Source organism: Thamnophis sirtalis, unplaced genomic scaffold, assembly GCF_051295495.1.
Source record: "Thamnophis sirtalis isolate CommonGarterSnake01/CBP01778 unplaced genomic scaffold, rThaSir2_p1.2 scaffold_12, whole genome shotgun sequence".
Taxonomy (NCBI): Eukaryota; Metazoa; Chordata; class Lepidosauria; order Squamata; family Natricidae; genus Thamnophis; species Thamnophis sirtalis.
This window is the reverse complement of record NW_028261392.1, coordinates 3,074,235-3,093,621: the sequence shown is the minus strand read 5'-3', so window position 1 is coordinate 3,093,621 and position 19,387 is coordinate 3,074,235. Positions and strand designations below refer to the sequence as shown.

Here is a 19,387-nt window from a genome sequence, read left to right as displayed (position 1 = left end):
AAAGTTTTAGAGTTGAACTTCCATATAAACTTTTCTCAAAGGTTACATTTATAGTCCACTTTCATTATGTCAACAAGCAGTTATTTTCAACGTGGGATGCAGAATGCCCTAGATACGGCTTAACTAGCTGTAGTACGTTAGTAAGTCAGTTTACTTTCTTGTCATTGCACCTCGTACGACACAATTAAATGCCCTCTTCAGTGTACATCATACATAAGAAAAATATAAAAATAAAAACAAACAAGACACACCCCTCACATTCTATACAACTGAATTGAAAAGCGCAGGTACTGCATTAACACTTCACTATACAGTAGCGTTCAATGAAGCTACTGCTCTGGATGTCCAGATTCAGACAGTGCTGCTATGTTAAAGCAGAAATTTTCAATTCCCTCCGCCAGCCTTCAGAAAGATGGAATGGGTCAGCTTGGGTCAGTATGTGTAATCCAAAGTTTAGAAGTCTAACTTTACTGCAGCGTGGAATTCCAGTTGGTATGATGTCTGTATGCAGCCACAGGGCTCTGTGAAATCTTTGGAAATTGACACAACAGCAGTGTTGCAATATGTAGGGGCTGCCACAGAGAGAAAGGGGTCAAGCTATTTTCCAAAGCGCCTGAAAACAAAACCAAGGAGCAATGGATGGAAGCGCATCGAGGAGAGGAGCAACCTAGGAATAAGGAGAAATTTCCTGACAGGGAGAACAATCCAACAGTGGAACAACTTGCCTCCCAAAGCTGTGGGTGATCCATCAATGGTGGCTTTTCAAGAAGAGACTGGACAGCCATTTGTCTGAAATGGTATATAAGGTTTCCTGCTTCAGCAGGAGGCTGGACTAGAAGACCTCCGTGTTCCCTTCCAACTTTGCTGTTGTGTTTTCAGTGCCCTGGAACCCTTGGTACCCTCTGAGCTTGGTTCTGTGCTTGCAAGATGTTCCATTACCTGACTAGATAACATCATCAGTGCTAAGTGAGTGCGGTGTTTGCTCGTTACCCGCCTGGTACTGATCTTATTCTTCAGTGACATTTTAAGACACAAAGTCCATGCAAAGAAACAAGAGGCCAAACACGGAGGGTTAATGGTTATTCAGCAAGGAAGAGTGAATTCTTTTAACTCAACAGAGCAACCGTTTTATCATTCTGGAGGAAGGACTATTTTTAACGAGACGCATCCCTGCACTAATGAAACAATAATGAACTGAGATGGGATGAAAAATAGATGGAAACAAGAGTAGATTAGTCACGCTGACCTCAAAGGTTAATAGCAATGAATTCAGGCTCCTTTGTGGCTTATGCATTGAGCGCGCATTATCGGGCAAATCAGCCACACATTAAGATGTAGAAATACCTTGTTCCGGTGTCGTTAATCCCTGCCCCTGGAGAGTCCCACTTGTTTAAAACACAACAAAGCAAACTCAAGAAAAGGTCCCGCATTGGATGGGATACCGACGAACAAATCTCGTCAGCCTGCTTACCAAAAACACCAAATTCAAGTACGAACGGACAACACGCACTGGCCAAGGGGGAGTGGAGGGCCCAAGAGAAGGGGGAACATCAGGCTGTACGCGGATATACTGAGATCCAGCTTTGCAGGGCGGGCGTGGCCAGCGCGTGACACATCCAACCCGCAAGCTGGGAGTTTGGCAGCTCTGCCCTACGCCATTTTAGACAGATGGCTATCCAACATCTTCTTAAAGACTTCCAGTGTTGGGGCATTCACAACTTCTGGAGGCAACTTCTGTTCCACTGATTCATTGTTCTGACTGTCAGGAAATTTCTCCTCAGTTCTAAGTTGCTTCTCTCCTTGATTAGTTTCCACCCATTGCTTCTTGGCCCGCCCCCTGGTGCTTTGGAGAATAGGTTGAGCGCCCCCCCCCCCTTCTCTGTGACAACCCCTCAAATACTGGAATGCTGCTATTAACAATTAACCATCTTACATTTGATTTTTTCATTTCTTGAAAATTAAGCACGCGGCTGGTTATCGATTTTAGGAATGGGCACTGCAAGATCTGCCAGCAGCGTGATGGAGAGCCTATGGCACAGGTGCCAGAGTTGCCACGCAGAGGGCAAGCACACCATCGCCAGCTGGTCTTCTGATTTGCCTGCTGGCCAGCTGGTCTTCACAGGGGCCTGGAAACGGCCAAAAAAACAAATCGGTTTTTGGGCCGTTTTCAGGTCAAAAACGGGCAAAAAATAGGTATGGGCGGGCCAACCAGCTGGTCTTTGGGTTTTTGGCCCGCGCACTCACGATGTATGGGCGTTCTGGTTTGGGCACTCGGTGCTGAAAAGGTTTGCCATCAGTGCCATAGAAGGAGAGAGAGGGATTACAGAAGCTAAATGCAGGATATGCATGGTGCTCAATAAGAAAGATGGGGCAGAGCTTGTCAAATCTTTTTTTTTGTAAAGTTTTATTTTTTCCTTTCCATATACATTCACAAATGCACATCCTCATGAGTACTCTTAATATTTATCTGTTATCTTCTAGCATTTATCACAGTCGGTTTAAAGATATAAAAAGTGTAATTGGGGTCGCTTTCTTTCCGCCCCGTACATCCATCGTATTTTGCAACAACCCTACTCATTCTTTCTTCCCGACCTCCTTTCTCTACCTCCTTCTTTCCTCCTTTCCTTCCCTCTCCCCCTCCTTTCTTCTCCCTCTTACCCTCTCTCCTACTCTTACTTCCCCTCCTTTACCCTTTCTTCTTTCTCCCTCCTTCCGTTGTTACCTTTGCTTATTTTCTTCTTCAAACTGATGGACCCCGGTCTAACATTTACATAGGTAAATCAAAACTTACTAGATGAAAAGGAATTCCAGCAATATATGGAAAAAAGAATTAAGTTTCTTCTTTAAAGCTTGTCAAATCTTTTGAGACCCCAAAAGGAGGTGCAGAATCTTATGTAATCAGATACCATCACATGTATTAAAAAATAAAGTCTATCCAAACAGGGAAAAGTGGAGGAAACTTCCTTACTGATGTGTTGCAAGGACTTAAAAAATATCTCGGGACCTACTCTTTTGAGTTGCAAAAGGCCAAGATTTCTGTTTCTGGTTGGGGGAGGGGAAAAAACAGCGTCACAAAATTGTCTATGATGCAGAAGCTTCCATGAGAGACACCGAGATTGGCAATCGCTGCTAAAGCACTTATTTTCAAGCCAGTGAACACAACACGGTTTTTAAACACTAGACCTTGAGTTTTCACTGAACACAAATGGTATCTTAAGTGCTCGCAGATGTAATCTCTGGCATGCACTTGACTTTTTAAAAATGTTACTTGGAAAAAAAGAAAAGAATGGAATGGAATGCGGCAAAAGAAAGCATTCGGCTCAACTGCCTTTAAGGAGGACGATGGACATCGTTAGAAACAAAGAAGTCTATGGAGTTTCTCCATCATCCAGGTCATGGTTGCCCCAACTGGACTTTCTGGTTTTTCTTTGAAGAGGTTTCATTTCATTTCATTTCATTTCATTATATCTATATGCTGCCCTTTTCCCAGGGCGGCTAACAAATCAAATCAGGGAAGGGGGGGGTACAGACAAAAAATAAAAAACGACACATAACAATGCATAATTTAAAAACACACAACAGTCATACCATTCGAGACGGGGGCAACGGCTCTTTAGCCCCAGGCCTGTCGGAACAGCCAGGTTTTAAGGGCTTTGCGGAAGGCCTGGAGGGTGGTGAGGGTGCGAATCTCCACGGGGAGTTCGTTCCAGAGGGTCGGAGCAGCCACAGAGAAGGCTCTCCTCCGGGTAGTCTCCAGTCGACACTGGCCGGCGGATGGAATTCGGAGGAGGCCTAATCTGTGGGATCTAATCGATCTAGTGGAGGTGATTGGCAGCAGGCGGTCTCTCATCCTAGAAGCTTCTTCAGCTCTAATAGGTTTCGTGAACGCTTCCAATTCCTGTGTTTTGATCTTGACCCAAGCATCGTCCACATTCAAAGACGTAGCCGATTTTTGCGTATTGAATGCTACTGTGCAACATTTTCCTACAAAGGTGCTTTTTCCAGGAGGCAACTGGACTTTCTTGTTTTGTTCTTTCTTCTGAAGACGTTTCGCTTCTCATCCAAGAAGCTTCTCCAGCTCTGACAGGATGGTGGAGAATGGAAGGATTTTATATTCCTTGCCGACAGCTGGTCATTTGCATCCTTTTAGGGGGACGTTGAGGTCACCTAAGTAGTGGTCTTGATTCCCGTGGTCTGTGAATGGTGTAGGAATGGATTTCCAGATGAAAAATTGCAGATGACAGGATACAGATAGACCTTCAAGTGGCCTCAATGACCCTCCAAAAGGATGCAAAGGACCAGCTGTCTGCAAGGCGTATCAATCCTTCCACTCCCCACAATCCAGTCAGAACCGAAGAAGCTTCTTGGATTAAGAAACGAAACGTCTTCAAAGAAAAAAACAGAAAGTCCAGTTGCCTCTTGAAAAAAGCACCTTTGGGACAAAGAACTCAAGTGTTTCCAACTGAATAAGATGCTGGGAAGAGCTCTCACATAATAAGAGAGCTGGGATGGCATGCTAATGTCTTCTCTGGGGCTAAAGAAGACAACCCCGAAGGGCTGTTTGTAGTAACCGGAGGGTTGGTGGCTAGTCCCTCCCACCATATCATCATTTTAAAGCAGTGTTTCTCAACCTTGGCAACTTGAAGATGTCCGGACTTCAACTCCCAGAATCCCCCAGCCAGCATTCGCTGGCTGGGGAATTCTGGGAGTTGAAGTCCGGACATCTTCAAGTTGCCAAGGTTGAGAAACACTGTTTTGAAGCATCTGTTAAAACTCCACAGGTAGCAGGGATGGACTCTAGACCTTACCATCCCCAGTAGACATCAAACAAGGAAGGACAAAAGAGGGGAGGAAAATTCAGCGTGTTAGTTGAGTGTAATTAAGATTTTAAGGAAGTTAAAAGTCAAAGGAAGTGCGGAATAAGTAGATCTTTAGGAAGGATGTCAAAAAAAAAAAATGGAGAAAAAAAAAAGTGCACTATTGATGTTTAGGGCTTTGTCCTTCGCTGACAAAACAGGAGGAAATTGGCAAACAACTTCACGTCCTTCACCTGCCTGAGAACGATACGGTTAGTTGAGTACCGTTCACCGACAGGCACTTAAGAGTGAGTTACAGACACTGGGCATTTTTATAAAATGCCACTATATCAATATTGACATCATTAATCACAAAACTTACTTGATCTTAGATGGCCACGCCTGGGGGTTGCAGAAACATGAGGGGCGTCGTCGTAAGGAAAAGAGGTGGAACAGTTAGAAACAATTAATGTCGGTTTTAAGCCAAGCGCCTGGCCCATGGGCCGCCAGTTTCACACCCCTGTTCTAGACAGTCACCAATATATATTATTAGCATATTTGTGTATTTAATTTTATTTATTTTTATCCCACCTTTTATTCTTTTTTATAAATAATTCAAGGCAGCGAACGTATCTAATACCCCTTCTTCATCCTATCTCCCCACAACAACCCTGTGAGGTGGGCTCAGCTGAGTCATAGTGACTGGCCCAAATCCCCCAGCTGGCTTTCCTGCTTAGGGTGGGACTAGAACTCACAGCAGGGTGGGACTAGAACTCACAGTCTCCTGGTGATTGGCCCAAAGCCACTCAGCCAGTTTTCCTGCCTTAAGGCAGGACTAGAACTCGCAATCTCCTGGTGATTGGCCCAAAGTCACTCAGCCGGCTTTCCTACTTAAGGTGCGACTAAAACTCACAGTAGGGTGGGACTAGAACTCACAGTCTCCTGGTGATTGGCCCAAAGTCACTCAGCCAGTTTTCCTGCCTAAGGCAGGACTAGAACTCAGTCTCCTGGTGATTGGCCCAAAGTCACTCAGCCAGTTTTCCTGCCTAAGGCAGGACTAGAACTCAGTCTCCTGGTGATTGGCCCAAAGTCACTCAGCCAGTTTTCCTACTTAAGGTGCGACTAGAACTCACAGTCTCCTGATGATTGGTCCAAAGTCACCCAGCTTGTTGTCCTGAGTAAGGTGGGTCTACCGTTTATAATCTTAATTTTGAGCCTGGCGCCTTAATTTCTAGACAAAATTTGTTCTCTTTATATTAGTTTTACACTGCAGATGATATTTATCATTGTGTCATTGAAAAATAACAGTTATTGTCACACAACTACAGGATACAGCTTACCTTTTTTTTTTTAAAAAAAAGACAAATTTGACGTGGACCAAGGAAAAGCTATTTTAAAGGTAATTACAATTACATCTTAATCAATTAATCTGCAAATTAATCTATTGGGAAAAAAATCTTACCATTTCCTCTTGTGATCCAGGCCCTGCAAAGGAAAAACAATTCAGATTTTTAGAACAAAACTCTTAACAAAGCATCAGCAGGTTTTTTTAAGATACACATAAAGTAATCGTATGACACACTAACTCAAATTTCCCATTTTTTCATCGATACATTTTGCTAAATAAATGAGCGTTAATATTTAATTGAAAGTGGGACCGCTCAAATAAACATTATAGATTGCATCATTGGCTTGAAAAGGTTGTGGTAATAAAAGGTGTGACAGATTGAGTATTGAAACAGCTTTGATTAACTCGCATCGTTTCTTTTAATCAAAGGTTTTTCCATGCGGTCAGTTATGTTCCCATAAAATCTTCCAACTGTTCCGAATTGGCTTTATTGATTAGTAAATCTAAACGGAGTTGTTTCACACTCCAAAATCAAAACGAGGAAGTTCAAGTTGGTGTAACATTTTGCAAAATGCCTGTTTATATCTAAAAAAAAAAAAAAAACCTACCCACTCCCTACCATTTTGCCAAGAAGATCCTATAAAATTAAGTGGTCGCCTAAAGGCTGCCTTTCCTTAATATTGTATGTTGACATCTAAGACAGACATTAGAAAAGGTTGTGAAGGATATTCTGGGCAGAAATTTAGAGAACGACTAGGAAACAAGCCAAAAAGAGGGCCGTGAAAATATTTGCAGACCCCTCACATCCTGGACATAAATTGTTCCAACTCCTGCCCTCAAAACGAAGCTATAGAGCACTGCACACCAAGACAACTAGACACAAGAAGAGTTTTTCCCCCCGAACGCCATCACTCTGCTAAAGAACTAATTCCCACAACACTATCAAATCATTTACTAAGACTGTATTACTATTCTTCTTCTGTTCCTTCCTAGTACTTATCTCTTCCCACTTATGACTATAACCATGTTGCTTGTATCTTTAAAATTTATATTCTTTTATTTGTTTTCTAGTATAATTTGATTGCTTATTAATAACCTTGACTATCACTAAGTGTTGTATCTTATGATTTTGGATGGATGTATCTTTTCTTTTATGTCCCCTGAGAGCATCTGCACCAAAGACAAATTCTTTGTGTGTCCAATCAGACTTGGCCAATAAAGAATTCCCATTCTGTTCTATTCTATTCCATTCTATTCCTTATTCTATTCCTTATTCTGTTCTGTTCTATATTCTGTTCTCTTCTAAAACAGATTCACTGCAGGTGGTAATACAGAGCACAAGCCAACATAAATCCTATTTACATCATAAAACTAGATTCGAGGCCTTTCGCACAGAGGTTTTTACAGTTAGTCCTCGACGTACGACCACAGTTGAGCTCAACATTTCTGCTGCTAAGCAAGACATTTATTAAGTGCGCTTTGCCCCATTTTACAATTTTTCTTGCCACCGTCGTTAAGTGAATCCCTGCAGTTGATAAGTTGGGAAAGCAAGTGTTAAGTGAACCCGGCTTCCCCATTGACTTTGCTTGTCAGGTGGTCGCAAAAAGGGGATCCGACAGTCATAAATGTGAGTCAGCTGCCAAGCGTCTGAATTTTGATCAGGATGCTGGAATGGTCGCAAGTGTGAAAAACGATCAGTACCTTTGTAACTGTGAACAGTCACTAAATGAACGTTTGTAAGTTGAGATCTACTACTAGTCCTCAACTTACAACAGTCTGTTTAGTGACTGTTCAAAGTTACAGCAGCACTGAAAAAAGTGACTTATGACCATTTTTCAGAGTTGCGACCTTTGCAGCAGCCCCACGATCATGTGATGCTTGGCAACTGATTCATATTTATGACGGCTGCTGTATCCCCGGGGTGATCCCCTTTTATGACCTTCTGACAAGCCAAGTCAAATGGGGAAGCCAGATTCACTTAACAACCAGGTTAGTAACTTATCATTGGCAGTGATTCACTTAACAACTGTGGCAAGAAAAGGTTGCAAAACGGGGCAAAATTCATTGAACAAATGTTTCTCTTAGCAACCGAAATATTGGGCTGTGTTGTGTTCGTACGTCGAGGACTGCCTGTATAATACAGCATGCATTTCGGTCCACGTAACGATGACATCTCGCTAGTGAGTTTGTTCAGGTGGTAATAATGTATTTTAATTTTAATTAACTGAGTTTAATAAACCTGCTTTTTAAGTCCTGTGCCGAAAGCTCCTATTCTTGAAACGGGCAATTGCAAAATTTGCAGAGGAAAAAAAAATAAGACTTCAAAAGTGCAGAGATATTTGAAGAGCTCAGCTCTCTTTTTTTTTCGACCTTTAAGGATACAGTTCATCTTTCGCAGAGGTTAGGCAATAATATTTCTTTACTGGTATGAAATTGAAATTGAAAACGAGACATTAAAAAGGGAAAGAAATCCATGCCTGCGTGAGGATGCCAGAAGCAACGTTTTCCCCTCCTCCGTGAGATGGAGGTGCCAGCATAATTTGTCGATATGACTTCCCTGCTAGAGTGAGGGACTAATGCGCATCGAGAGCTTTCGTGCTCTCTAAAGGCTGAGTGTCACGGAACGGTTGTGAATCCTGCTTTTGCATCCCTCTGGCGAGATTTTTACAGAAACCGTTTCTCCAGTGCTTGGCATGTTCCTCAGAGCTGCATTTTCCAAAACAGGCACACGCAGGTCTCCGACATACGGGCACAATGGAGCCCTAAGTTTCTGTTGCTAAAACAACAGTTGCTAGGTGAATATTTGAACCACAGTTCCTGCCACAATTGTTAAGCAAGTCACTGCCGTCCTTAAATTGGTAACATGGTTGTTAAGTGAATCTGGCTTCCTCGGGGATGTTGCTTGTCAGGAGGTCGCAAAAAGGGATGTCACACACAAACACACACAGTGACTCTGAAACCATCATAACTAGCCAGCTAACATCTATCTATTTATGGATATGAGAGATCATATCCATCTCTCTCTCTCATCTCTATCTTTCTGTTTATCTCTGCCTATCATTCTATCCATTCATCCATCCTAATGTATTCGGGGGCCCTGATTCAGATTCTTCCTCTTTTCAAGAAGTTTCCAAAAAGATGTATAAATCATTTTGAAAACAACCTGGTGAAATATTGTTACAAGGTCTGCTGAACCCTCTTCATGCTCTCTGGGCTTGGTGGTTTTCTTGCAGACATTTCATGACCAAACTAGGTAATGTTATCAGTGCTAGGAGGAGGAGGAGGAGGAGGAAAGAGGAGGAGGACGATGACTGTGGGGTCCTTGGTGCTCTCTGAGATTGGTGCTTTTTTTTGCAGACGTTTCCTGACCCAACTAGGGAACATCATCAGTGCTGCTACATTACTAGCACTGATGATGTTCCCTAGTTGGGTCACGAAACGTCTGCAAGAAAACCACCAAGCTGAGAAAGGACCAAGGATCACTTCCTCCTCCTCCTCCTCCTCTCCACAAACCCAACTCCCCACTAGCACTGATGATATTCCCCAGTTGGGTTATGAAATTTCTACAAGAAAACCACCAAGCTCAGAAAGGACCAAGGATCACCTCCTCTTCCTCCTCCCTGCAAACCCCACTCCTTTCTAGCATTGATGATGTCACCTAGTTGGGTCATGAAACGCGTGTAAGAAAACAAACAAGCTCAGAGAGCCCCCCAGGACCCCTCCTTTCAATCCTGAGTTACAAACGTTCTCCTTTAAGGGTGCCTCTTCATGCTCTAAAATCAGGAACTATCTTGCTTCCTAGGGAAATCCTTGGAAGCTAGAAACCAAACTGTCTTAACAAACTTTCATTAAACGTGAAAGAAAAGGCGGATTGGTACTGCCCGATTGACCTCTTTTCCCACAACACGAAAGTTTAGAGGCGCCATGGGGAGCTTACCACGGAGGGCCTCTTCGCATCTTTTAATCCAGGTGGGAAAGGCGGAATCGGCACCTACAGGTAAAAAGAGGCAGAGTTAACCAAGCTACGATATCGTTGGCCAAAAACACGATCATCTCTTTTTTCCATTTCCTTCCGTTCTGAAAGTTCTTCAGAACTTGAGACTCTTGGCTTTTGCTCCTCAAGACAGATTTCTAGCGCTTGGTTTTGTAAAACGATGTTAGAAATAGGTAAAAGCGAAACGTGTGGCTCTCCATCACGTCTATGGACCCTTGGCCCGCGTGAATATGAGAATAACGCCAAGCATTAGAAAAACTAGCAGAAACGATTTTTTAGAGTGCTGCCATTTCTCACGCAGTTTATTCAGCGTGAAATGGAGCTGAGTTATGTAGCAGGAGGCTGTATATTCTGCAATATTTACATTTTTAGTAAACTCGTTCAATGAATCCAAGGTCTGCAAGCTGAGAGAACATTCGCACAATTTCAGTTAGCATGAGATAAATCATAAAACACAGTTCAGGAAAATTCCTTTATCCCACTGTTTTGCAAATCTATTGTACATTACAAATTGTATGATGGTTTGAAGAGAAACGCATCTGTTCCACCGGGCTCTTAAGTATGAGGAAGTGGGACAGCAGTAAAAATGAAAGGGAAACCTTCTAAGCAGCTTATAAATATAACATTAAAGAGCACCTGTCATTTCACATCCATCATAGCAGCCTCCGTTAGCGGGCATCCACTCACCTGCTGCCCGCCACATCCCTCACCTTGTGGTGTCCCTGCCGCATCGCCAGCCGTCCCAATTCAAGTGATTGGGACTGTCGGTGAGTCAACAGCGGCTCAGAGCAAGGGTGGCCTTCAAAAATTTTAGCAAGGAGTTCTCTGTCCGGTTGCTGGGTAGGTGTGGCTCCCCGGTGGGCATGGCCTAATCAGTCTCCTGCACCATGGCAGGAGGAGGGGGCATTTTTGCCATCCCTGGACTCCGGAGGTTTTCTTTGAGCCTCCGGAAGGGCGAAAACAGCCTCCCCAGGCTCCGGAGGCTGGAAATGGGCCCAAACCTCCAGCAGGCCCATTTTTTGCCTTCCCAGAACCTGTGCCAAAACAAGCTGCATGGGATCTCCTGGGCGGAGCGGTGCAGAGTGGGCGGGGCCATCCAGGAGTGGGATTTGGAGATCCTCCAAACTCCACAGAATCTTAAGCTAGAGGTTCTCCCAAAGCCCCGTGAAACCCCCCCAACAGCCCACCCCTGGAGGAGGAGCCGCTACGGGACAGAGATGACAGTTGCCCTTTAAAAGATTATGATTTAAACCGAGTTGACTTAAATCAAGCCTTTCTACGAGCGATTCAAATCGTGATTTTAAATCGGCTGGATTTAAACCGAATCCACCCTTGGCAGGAACCCTGGGCTTGTTTCTCTCCTAATAAAGCACAGCAGGAGACCATGATGTGATCTCAGCTTCTGCTTCTTCGCCCTGCCTCAGAGGCAGAAGTCAGAGTACTTTTTACATTACAGCAAAGTCAGTGTGAAAGCAGCTTCGATGGTTGGCTTTGCTGTTTTCCATTGCAGAAAAAGAAAATAATAATCAAGTGGCTGTCACGGAACAGAGGTCCCCCAAGGGCTATTTGCTCGGGGTAAACCAGAAGAATCCTTCCCAATTTCGGCTTAGCGTAACGAAGAAACAGAGCGGCCGACAGATAAAACAACAGCAACTGACATTTCTATGAAGAGCGTGATATGACCTCCGCTGGAAAGGTCCGGCTCACAGAGAAAGGCTAATTAATTTTCCAAGGTACTTAATCTTTTTCCAATTAAAATGTTTTTTTTTACCAAGCAGCGAAGTGTTTCCAATGCGTGCCGCACAGGATGCCCTAGTGTCTTTGTAATGTACAGGTGTCCTCGATTTATGACTGCGATGGACCCCAGAATCCCTGTTGTTAAAAGTCACGGCAGTTTTAAGTCAACGATTCGACGCGATCAGACCCAATTTTATCACTTTTTTTGGGGGGGGGGCAAAATGCTGCGGTTGTTAAGCAAATCAATGTCATGTCCCTATGGCCACATTTTGCTGGAAACTAGCAAAAAAATTGACATAAATCGCAGATATGTCATCGAGGAACACTGCAACACCACCTACATTTGAGCCGGTTGCCAAGTGCTCAAAATGCAGTTGTGTGACAGTGGGGTATGTGTGTGTGTGTGTTTGTGTAGCTACCAGAACTCCAGAACTGGTTCCTAAATAACTTTTGCAGCATCTGTTGTAACAGTCACTAAGCGGCTAGTCATTAAACAAGGACTACCTGCACGGGACTGCTACCACCTGAGTAGAATTATGCACCCATTTCTATGAACTATTGCAGTGGTTCCCAAACTTGGCAACTTTAAGACTTGTGGACTTCAACTCCCAGAATTCTCCAGCCAGCTCTGCTGGCTGGAGAATTCTGGGAGTTGAAATCCACAAGTCTTAAAGTTGCCAAGTTTGGGAACCACTGAACTACTGTAAGGCCTCTCTACCTTTTGAAATCCATGCACAGACATACTTACCATCCTGTGTTTCCCCCTCAGTGAAAGACTTCAGGGCGGAATCATAATTTCTCATATAATATTCACCGATTCTAAAGGGGAGATTAAAGGGAGAGCATGTCAGCAACGGTCTTTCGGTCCTGCCCATGTTAACAACAGCCCCAAATCTTTTGACTTTACGTAGCAGGAAGAAAGGACGAATGCTGAGACAGGGTCTTATTTCCTTCTGACCCCCCAAAATAAGACGCTTGGGCCTTATTTTCGGGGAGGTCTGGTTATTTTTGAGGTGCAGGAGGTGGCGAGCGTGGTCACCTCACGGCTGCTGCTGTGTTGCAATATTTTCAGGGGAGGGCTTATTTTAGCGCATGCGCTCAAAAGCTCGATTGGGCTGATTATCCGGGGAGGTCTCATTTTCAGGGAAACAGGGGAGTCTCTTTTGGGTTTCGTGGCTCTGGATACAGCAAACCTTCCATTTAATGCAGGGCTCCCCAACCTGTGGGTCACGGCCCACTACCAGTCCGCAGCCTGTTTGCAACTGGGCCAGACGAGTGGCCGGCTGATGTGTCTACACGCGCATAGCTCCATTATGCAGGGGCTCGTGGCCCCACCTGCACGAATGTCACGAACACTCGGTCTCCCTCACATGAGCAATGGGGGCTCGTTCCCATGCACCTGCCCCCCCCACAAAACCACCCCACCCCCTCCCACCAACCATACCCCCGCTCTGGGCCATCAACCCGGGAAGGTTGGGGAACTCTGATTTAATGGATTAACTGAAAAGGAGAAGGGGAATAGTCCCTGAAGGCCAATGGGCTTTTTTTTTTAACGTTTTAATAAGCAATTTCATTTAAAAAACAAAGACACCCTTCTTTCATTTTAAAACTTAATTCTGTAAGACAAAAAAGGAAAAGAAAAACCAAACTGAACAGTGATGAGCTGTTATGTTTTGCTAATGGCACTTGAAAATCTTTCTTTTTTTCTCCCAAAAACCAGGACTTGGGGGGGGAAAAAAGGCTCTACAATACGCCGATAAAAAGAGGTCATTTGCTGTGTTTAAGAGGAAAAAAGTGCTCGGTTGGGTGAGGAGTTCCACATTGGGCAGGAGGGACAGAGAGTGGGTGGACGCTGATTAAAAAGAAACACACACACAATTCCTCTACACAATAAAGCCAGCTGTGTAAGCCATTATTTCTCAACCTGGGCTGCTTGGAGAGGGGTCCAATGGGCTTTTTAACAGAGTTAAAAGGGCTACATGTCACCCTTCAGTAATTCACTGAACAGCCGTGGCTCAAAAGGTCGTAGAACGGGGCAAAATTCACTTCACAAATGTTTCACTTAGCAACATACATTTTGGGCTCACTGTAATGTAACTCAACAACTGCAGTGATTCACGTAACAACTGTGACAAGAAAGCTCATTAAAAGGAAACCTAAACACACCACCAAATACATTCGGAAAAATTGGCATGCTGCATGGACGAAGGTGATTTATATTCGCACAAGCACAAAGTCATTATCCCTCACTAAACAGGAGAATTAAACACAATTGCACGTTGAGTGGAGGGGGGAAATGGCACTTACCCTTGCCTGAGAAAAGCTACAGCATTATTGGGCTCAAGTGCTAAAGCCTTCTTTGCATCAGCAACAGCATCTGCAAAAAAATAAAAAATAAATGTTGTACTTCTGATTACACAGATCTAATTAGATCTAATTATTAGATCTATACCCCCCTTTTAATTTCCCAGGTCCCAGGCAGGATCCCATTTTCCCCACAACCACCAGGGCTGAAAGAGAGAGAGGGGACAGTCCTAAATCACAGTGGATTTCCGTGAGCAAAAACAGACTTGAGCACGGGTGGGCTTCTCGTCTGATACCTTAGCTCAGGGGTGTCAAACTCAATTTCACTGAGGGCTGTGCTTGACCTCAGGAGGCTGGGCAGGCATGACCGACTGGGTGGGCGTGGCCAGCTTGACGCCACTCCCCAAGCTGCTGGCATATTTCCTCTTCGCACTGGGTAGACTGGGACGAAGCCTGGCCCAATGTTTCCTCTTTGCTTTGGATAGCAATTTACATTTCCCAGGCTGGCCCCACAGGCCGAATCCAACCAACATTGCCTTGAGTTTGACCCCCCCCCCCCCCCCGTGCCTCAGCTGAACACATCAAAGTGAATTTTGTCATGTTGGAAAAACCTAGGCTCATCTTCGTGCATTAGGGGGGCAAAAAAAAGTTTGCATAAATCAAGAAAGGACAAACTGATATCTTAAATTTGCAAGGCTGAAATAACAGTAGCTGTCAGCTAGCCTGAGGGGTCGGTGGGGAATTTTTCATTGCAGTTTTGCAACTGCCTTCTGTGCTTATTTCTCCAAGGCCGTTTCTTCTAGCTTTGGTGTGCAGCAGCCCTCTGGTTGCCCAGCTACAAGGGGGTTGGGCTCTAAGGCTTGTTTGGTGCGCTTTGGCTCAGATCTTGCCTGAAACTTGTTGCTTTCGGTTCCTTCCTAGCAAAAGTTCTTCTCTCTGAATCCATGGAGCTAAGGGTTTTCCTTCCCCAGGAAATAGGACACAGGCAGCCCTGACATTACCAGTCTGAAAATATTTTAATAGCACGTCAATGAATCCATGAGCTTGGCCATTACTGTATGCATAACCATTGCAACCACCATTAGAGGCTAAGGTAAAGGTTCCCCTCGCACATATGTGCTAGTCGTTCCCAACTCCAGGGGGCGGTGCTCATCTCCGTTTCAAAGCCGAAGAGCCAGCGCTGTCCGAAGACGCCTCCGTGGTCATGTGGCTGGCATGACTCAACGCTGAAGGAACACAGAATGCTGTTCCCTTCCCACCAAAGATCCCTTTGCTGATCTCTAGTGGACATCCAGAGTTTTGGAGGCTCAGTGGATAAGACGCTGAGCTTGTCGATCAGAAAGGTCGGCAGTTTGGCGGTTCAAATCCCTAGCGCCGCGTAAGGGAGTGAGCTCCCGTGACTTGTCCCAGCTTCTGCCAACCTAGCAGTTCAAAAGCACGTAAAAATGCAAGTAGAAAAATAGGAACCACCTTTAGTGGGAAGGTAACAACGTTCCATGCGCCTTCGGCATTGTCACGCTGGCTACATGACCACGGAGATGTCTTTGGACAGCGCTGGCTCTTTGGCTTTGAAACGGAGATGAGCGCTGCCCCTTAGAGTCAAGAACAACTAGCACATATGTGCGAGAGGAACCTTTACTTTTTTACACACACAAACATATATGTATACAAATATATATATATATTTATGTCTCTTGTGTATGTAAAGTTTTCACTGGGAGGAAAAAACCAGGAAAGCAAAGGCTACCGTGGTAATTCCGTAGAAGGATGTACGCATAAGCTCGCTGGCGGTAATATTCAGCGTGATCGGGCCTGTGTTCCAAAGCTGCTGTCAGCGTCTACAAGGACAAATACGGAAAACATGAGCTTGACAAATTCCCTGCAAAAAACCTTACACGGCCCGCAGTGAATTCTCTTGCTTGACAAATCAAACAGAACTGATTAGCCAAATGCTTCTTGCAAAGGAATGAAGCCCCAGAAGCAACGTTTCTGAACTGGGAGGAGGAGAGCTACCCGTAACAGAGGAAAGGGGAGGGGGGGGAGAGGAAAAACCACCCTCGGAGCCCGTGTCAAGAAATGAACAGAAGCCTTCCAGTATTTGAGGGGCTGCCACAAAGAAGAAGGGGGTCGACTTCGTTCTCCAAAGCGCCTGAAGGCAGGACAAGAAGCCATGGGTGGAAACTAAGCAACCGGGAATGAAGGAGAAGCTTCCTAAAAAGTGGACGGGGATCCCCATACGGAAACAACTTAATACAGTATTTTTCGGACTATAAGACGCACCACGTTTTCAAAGAGGTAAGTAAGAAAAAAAAAAGTTTTTGTCCTCCCCAGCCCCCAAGAGAACTCTGCAGGCTTCAGTAGGACGGGGGGGGGGGGAGGCAAAAACGCCCCCGTTTTGCTGAAAAACAGCCCATTTTTCACAAAAATGGAATGTGGGGGTGGGGCTTCGGGAAGCCAAAAATGGTTGTATTTGGTGTATAAGATGCACCAAAATTTCCATCCTCTTTTTTGGGGGGGAAGGAGGGGAAGGTGCATCATATACTCCGAAAAATACGGTACCTTATTGCGCTTGTCTGGGAAAGGAGACCACAAGGAGATCAAAGGAACCCAATTCTTTCTCCAAAAGACTAGGGGGTGGGGAGAGGGAGCTTTTGGGGCTTTTCTATTCCCACATGGCTGCTGAGAGTCCCGGGGGGAGTCCACAACATTTTTGTGGTTGTTGTTTGTTGCCTTCTCTCCCCCCCCCCGCTTTACCCTTTTTTAAAAAAATCCCATAATCCCCTTCCTTCCAAAAAACAAACAAAAAACCCCAAACCTGGGCCTCTTCGAAGACCCTTCTCGGCAGGCTTAGCCTCTCCTGCCCATGTCTGGGAAAGGAGACCATGAGGAGATCCCAGGAGCTCTATCTTCCTCTGGAAAACCCAAGATATTTTTCCGTTTTCCCCATGGCTATTCCTTCATTTTCCTCCAAAGAGAAAGCCGGGGTGTCCACAACCACAACTTTTTTGTGGTGGTGGTTTTGTTATTGTTGCCCTGTCACACAAACACACTTTTACCGTTTTTTTAACCCCACTATCTGCTTTCTGCCAAAATAACAACAATTTTTTTAAAAAACAACTCCTGGGCCTCCCTCTTCCAAGGCTCTTCCCCAGCAGGCCTAGCCTCAACTGTGCATGTCTGGGAAAGAAGACCACAAGGAGATCCCAGGAACCCTTTCCTCCAGCAAAAAAACTCAAGTGAAAAGAGGGAGTCAAGCCCTGGCCCATAGCTGCTCCTTCGCTAACCTCCAAAGAAGAGGCCGAGGGTGTCCACAACTACAACTTTTCTGTGGTTGCTGCTGCTGTTGTGTTCTTGTTGCCCCCTCTCCCCACCCCTTTATCACTTGTTTTTAACCCCACCATCTGCTTCCTGTCAAAAGAGCAATAACAACAACAACAACAACAACCTGGGCCTCTTCCAAGGCTCCTCCCAGCAGGCTTAACCTTAACTAGGCATTTCTGGGAAAGGAGACCACGAGGTGATCCCAGGAACCTATTCCTCCCCAAATATTTTGGTGAAAAAAAAGGGAGCCAAGCCCTGTCATGGAGCTTTTCTATTCCCCCATAGCTGATCCTTTTGCTTCCCTTCAAGGGAAAGGACTTGGGGGGGGGGGGGAATGACACAAAACAGATGTTTTTGGTAATTATTGTTATTGTGTTATTGTTGCCTTCCCCCCATGCACATTTTGTCATTATTTTTAACCCCACCCTCTGCTTCCTGCCATAACAACAATGATAATGTTCAGTTGACTGAGTTTCATGTAGTGAATAAATAAGAAGAAGAAGAAGTTAAAAATTGACAAAATCACCATCAGTCAAATGCAAAAAGCCGCAATGCTTGGATCTGCACGCATATTACGAAAATACGTTACAACGTCCTAGGCCCCTGGGTGGGGCCCGACTAGTAACCAATGCCAAATCCAGCGAAACAACTGGTCGCTGTGATACAATTGTATAATAATAATAATGTATTTGGTTGATACCTAGGATGCTGGCCGCAACCCGTATCAACCATTAGTACCAGTCAATGGTATTTGTGATGCATTTTTGAATGTTCAGTTGACTGAGCTTCATGTTTAATAAATAGATAATGTTAATAATGTTAATGTTAATAATCATAATACCACCAGTCAATGCCATTTGTCACACGTATTTAAATGTTCGGTTGACTGAGTTTCATGTTTAATGAATAAAAGAAATAATGTTAATAATAATGTCAATGGTATTTGTGATGCATTTTTGAATGTTCAGTTGGCTGAGTTTCATGTTTAATGAATAAAGTACAATAAAAATAATAATGTCTCCTTTCCCAGACATGCACGGTGGAAGCTAAGCCTGCTGAGAGAAGCCTTGGAAGAGACATCATCATCATCATCATCATCATCATCATCATCATCATCATCATCATCATCATCATCATATTTCATTAAACCTGAAACTCAGTCAACTGAATTTCATGTTTAATAAAGTATAATATAAAATAAAATCATCATTATTATCACTATATCTTTAATGAATAAAGATAATAAGATAATAATAAAGATAATAATAAAGATAAAAATAATGATGATGATGATGATGATGATGATAATGATAAAAATAATAATATGGGCCTCCTCCAAGGCCCCTCTTGGCAGGCCTGGCCTCCACTGCGCATGCCTGGGAAAGGAGACCACACAGTGATCCCAGGAAACCAGGCCTGGCCTCCACTGCGCATGCCTGGGAAAGGAGACCACACAGTGATCCCAGGAACCCATTCTTCCTCGCCCAGCCCCTCCAAAATAAACCCTCGGGAGCAAAAAAAAAAAAAAAGGGAGAGAAGCGGGTCTTTCTCCCGCGCTTCCTCCCATGGCTGTTCCTTCCCTTCCTTCCTTCCTTCCACGGGGACAGCCCAGTCTCCCCCACAAAAACCCGAGGCCAGAGGCGGCTCACCTGCGCTGCGGCCGCGGGCTCCCGCTCGATGTCGGTCTCGGAGAGGCTGCGGGGGGGAAAGAAGCGTTAGCGAAGGCGGCGGAGAAGAAGGGAAGGAGGGAAGGAGGGAAGGAGAAAAAAGGCGCCCGCTCACCCCGCTGAGGAGGCCGCCGCCGCCGCCATGCCGCCGCGAAATGGCGGCTGAGGAGCGTCGCCAGAGGGCGTGGCCACGCCAAGGAACGCCCACCGCGCGGGGCGA

General features: G+C 44.8%; 1 protein-coding gene across 1 annotated transcript in view; it reads right to left on the bottom strand.

Annotated features, from left to right (window-relative positions):
• SUGT1 (SGT1 assembly cochaperone of MIS12 kinetochore complex) overlaps nucleotides 1–19,387 on the bottom strand; it is a 29,203-nt gene extending 9,816 nt beyond the window's left edge. The window contains exons 1-8 of the mRNA XM_087726800.1: nucleotides 19,283–19,387; nucleotides 19,150–19,195; nucleotides 15,927–16,017; nucleotides 14,183–14,252; nucleotides 12,624–12,694; nucleotides 10,082–10,135; nucleotides 6,259–6,281; nucleotides 5,179–5,198 (exon numbers count right to left, since the gene is read on the bottom strand). Coding sequence (XP_087582926.1) covers nucleotides 5,179–5,198; nucleotides 6,259–6,281; nucleotides 10,082–10,135; nucleotides 12,624–12,694; nucleotides 14,183–14,252; nucleotides 15,927–16,017; nucleotides 19,150–19,195; nucleotides 19,283–19,311 — 404 coding nt within the window. The 5' untranslated portion in view covers nucleotides 19,312–19,387. The remainder of the gene's footprint in view (nucleotides 1–5,178; nucleotides 5,199–6,258; nucleotides 6,282–10,081; nucleotides 10,136–12,623; nucleotides 12,695–14,182; nucleotides 14,253–15,926; nucleotides 16,018–19,149; nucleotides 19,196–19,282) is intronic.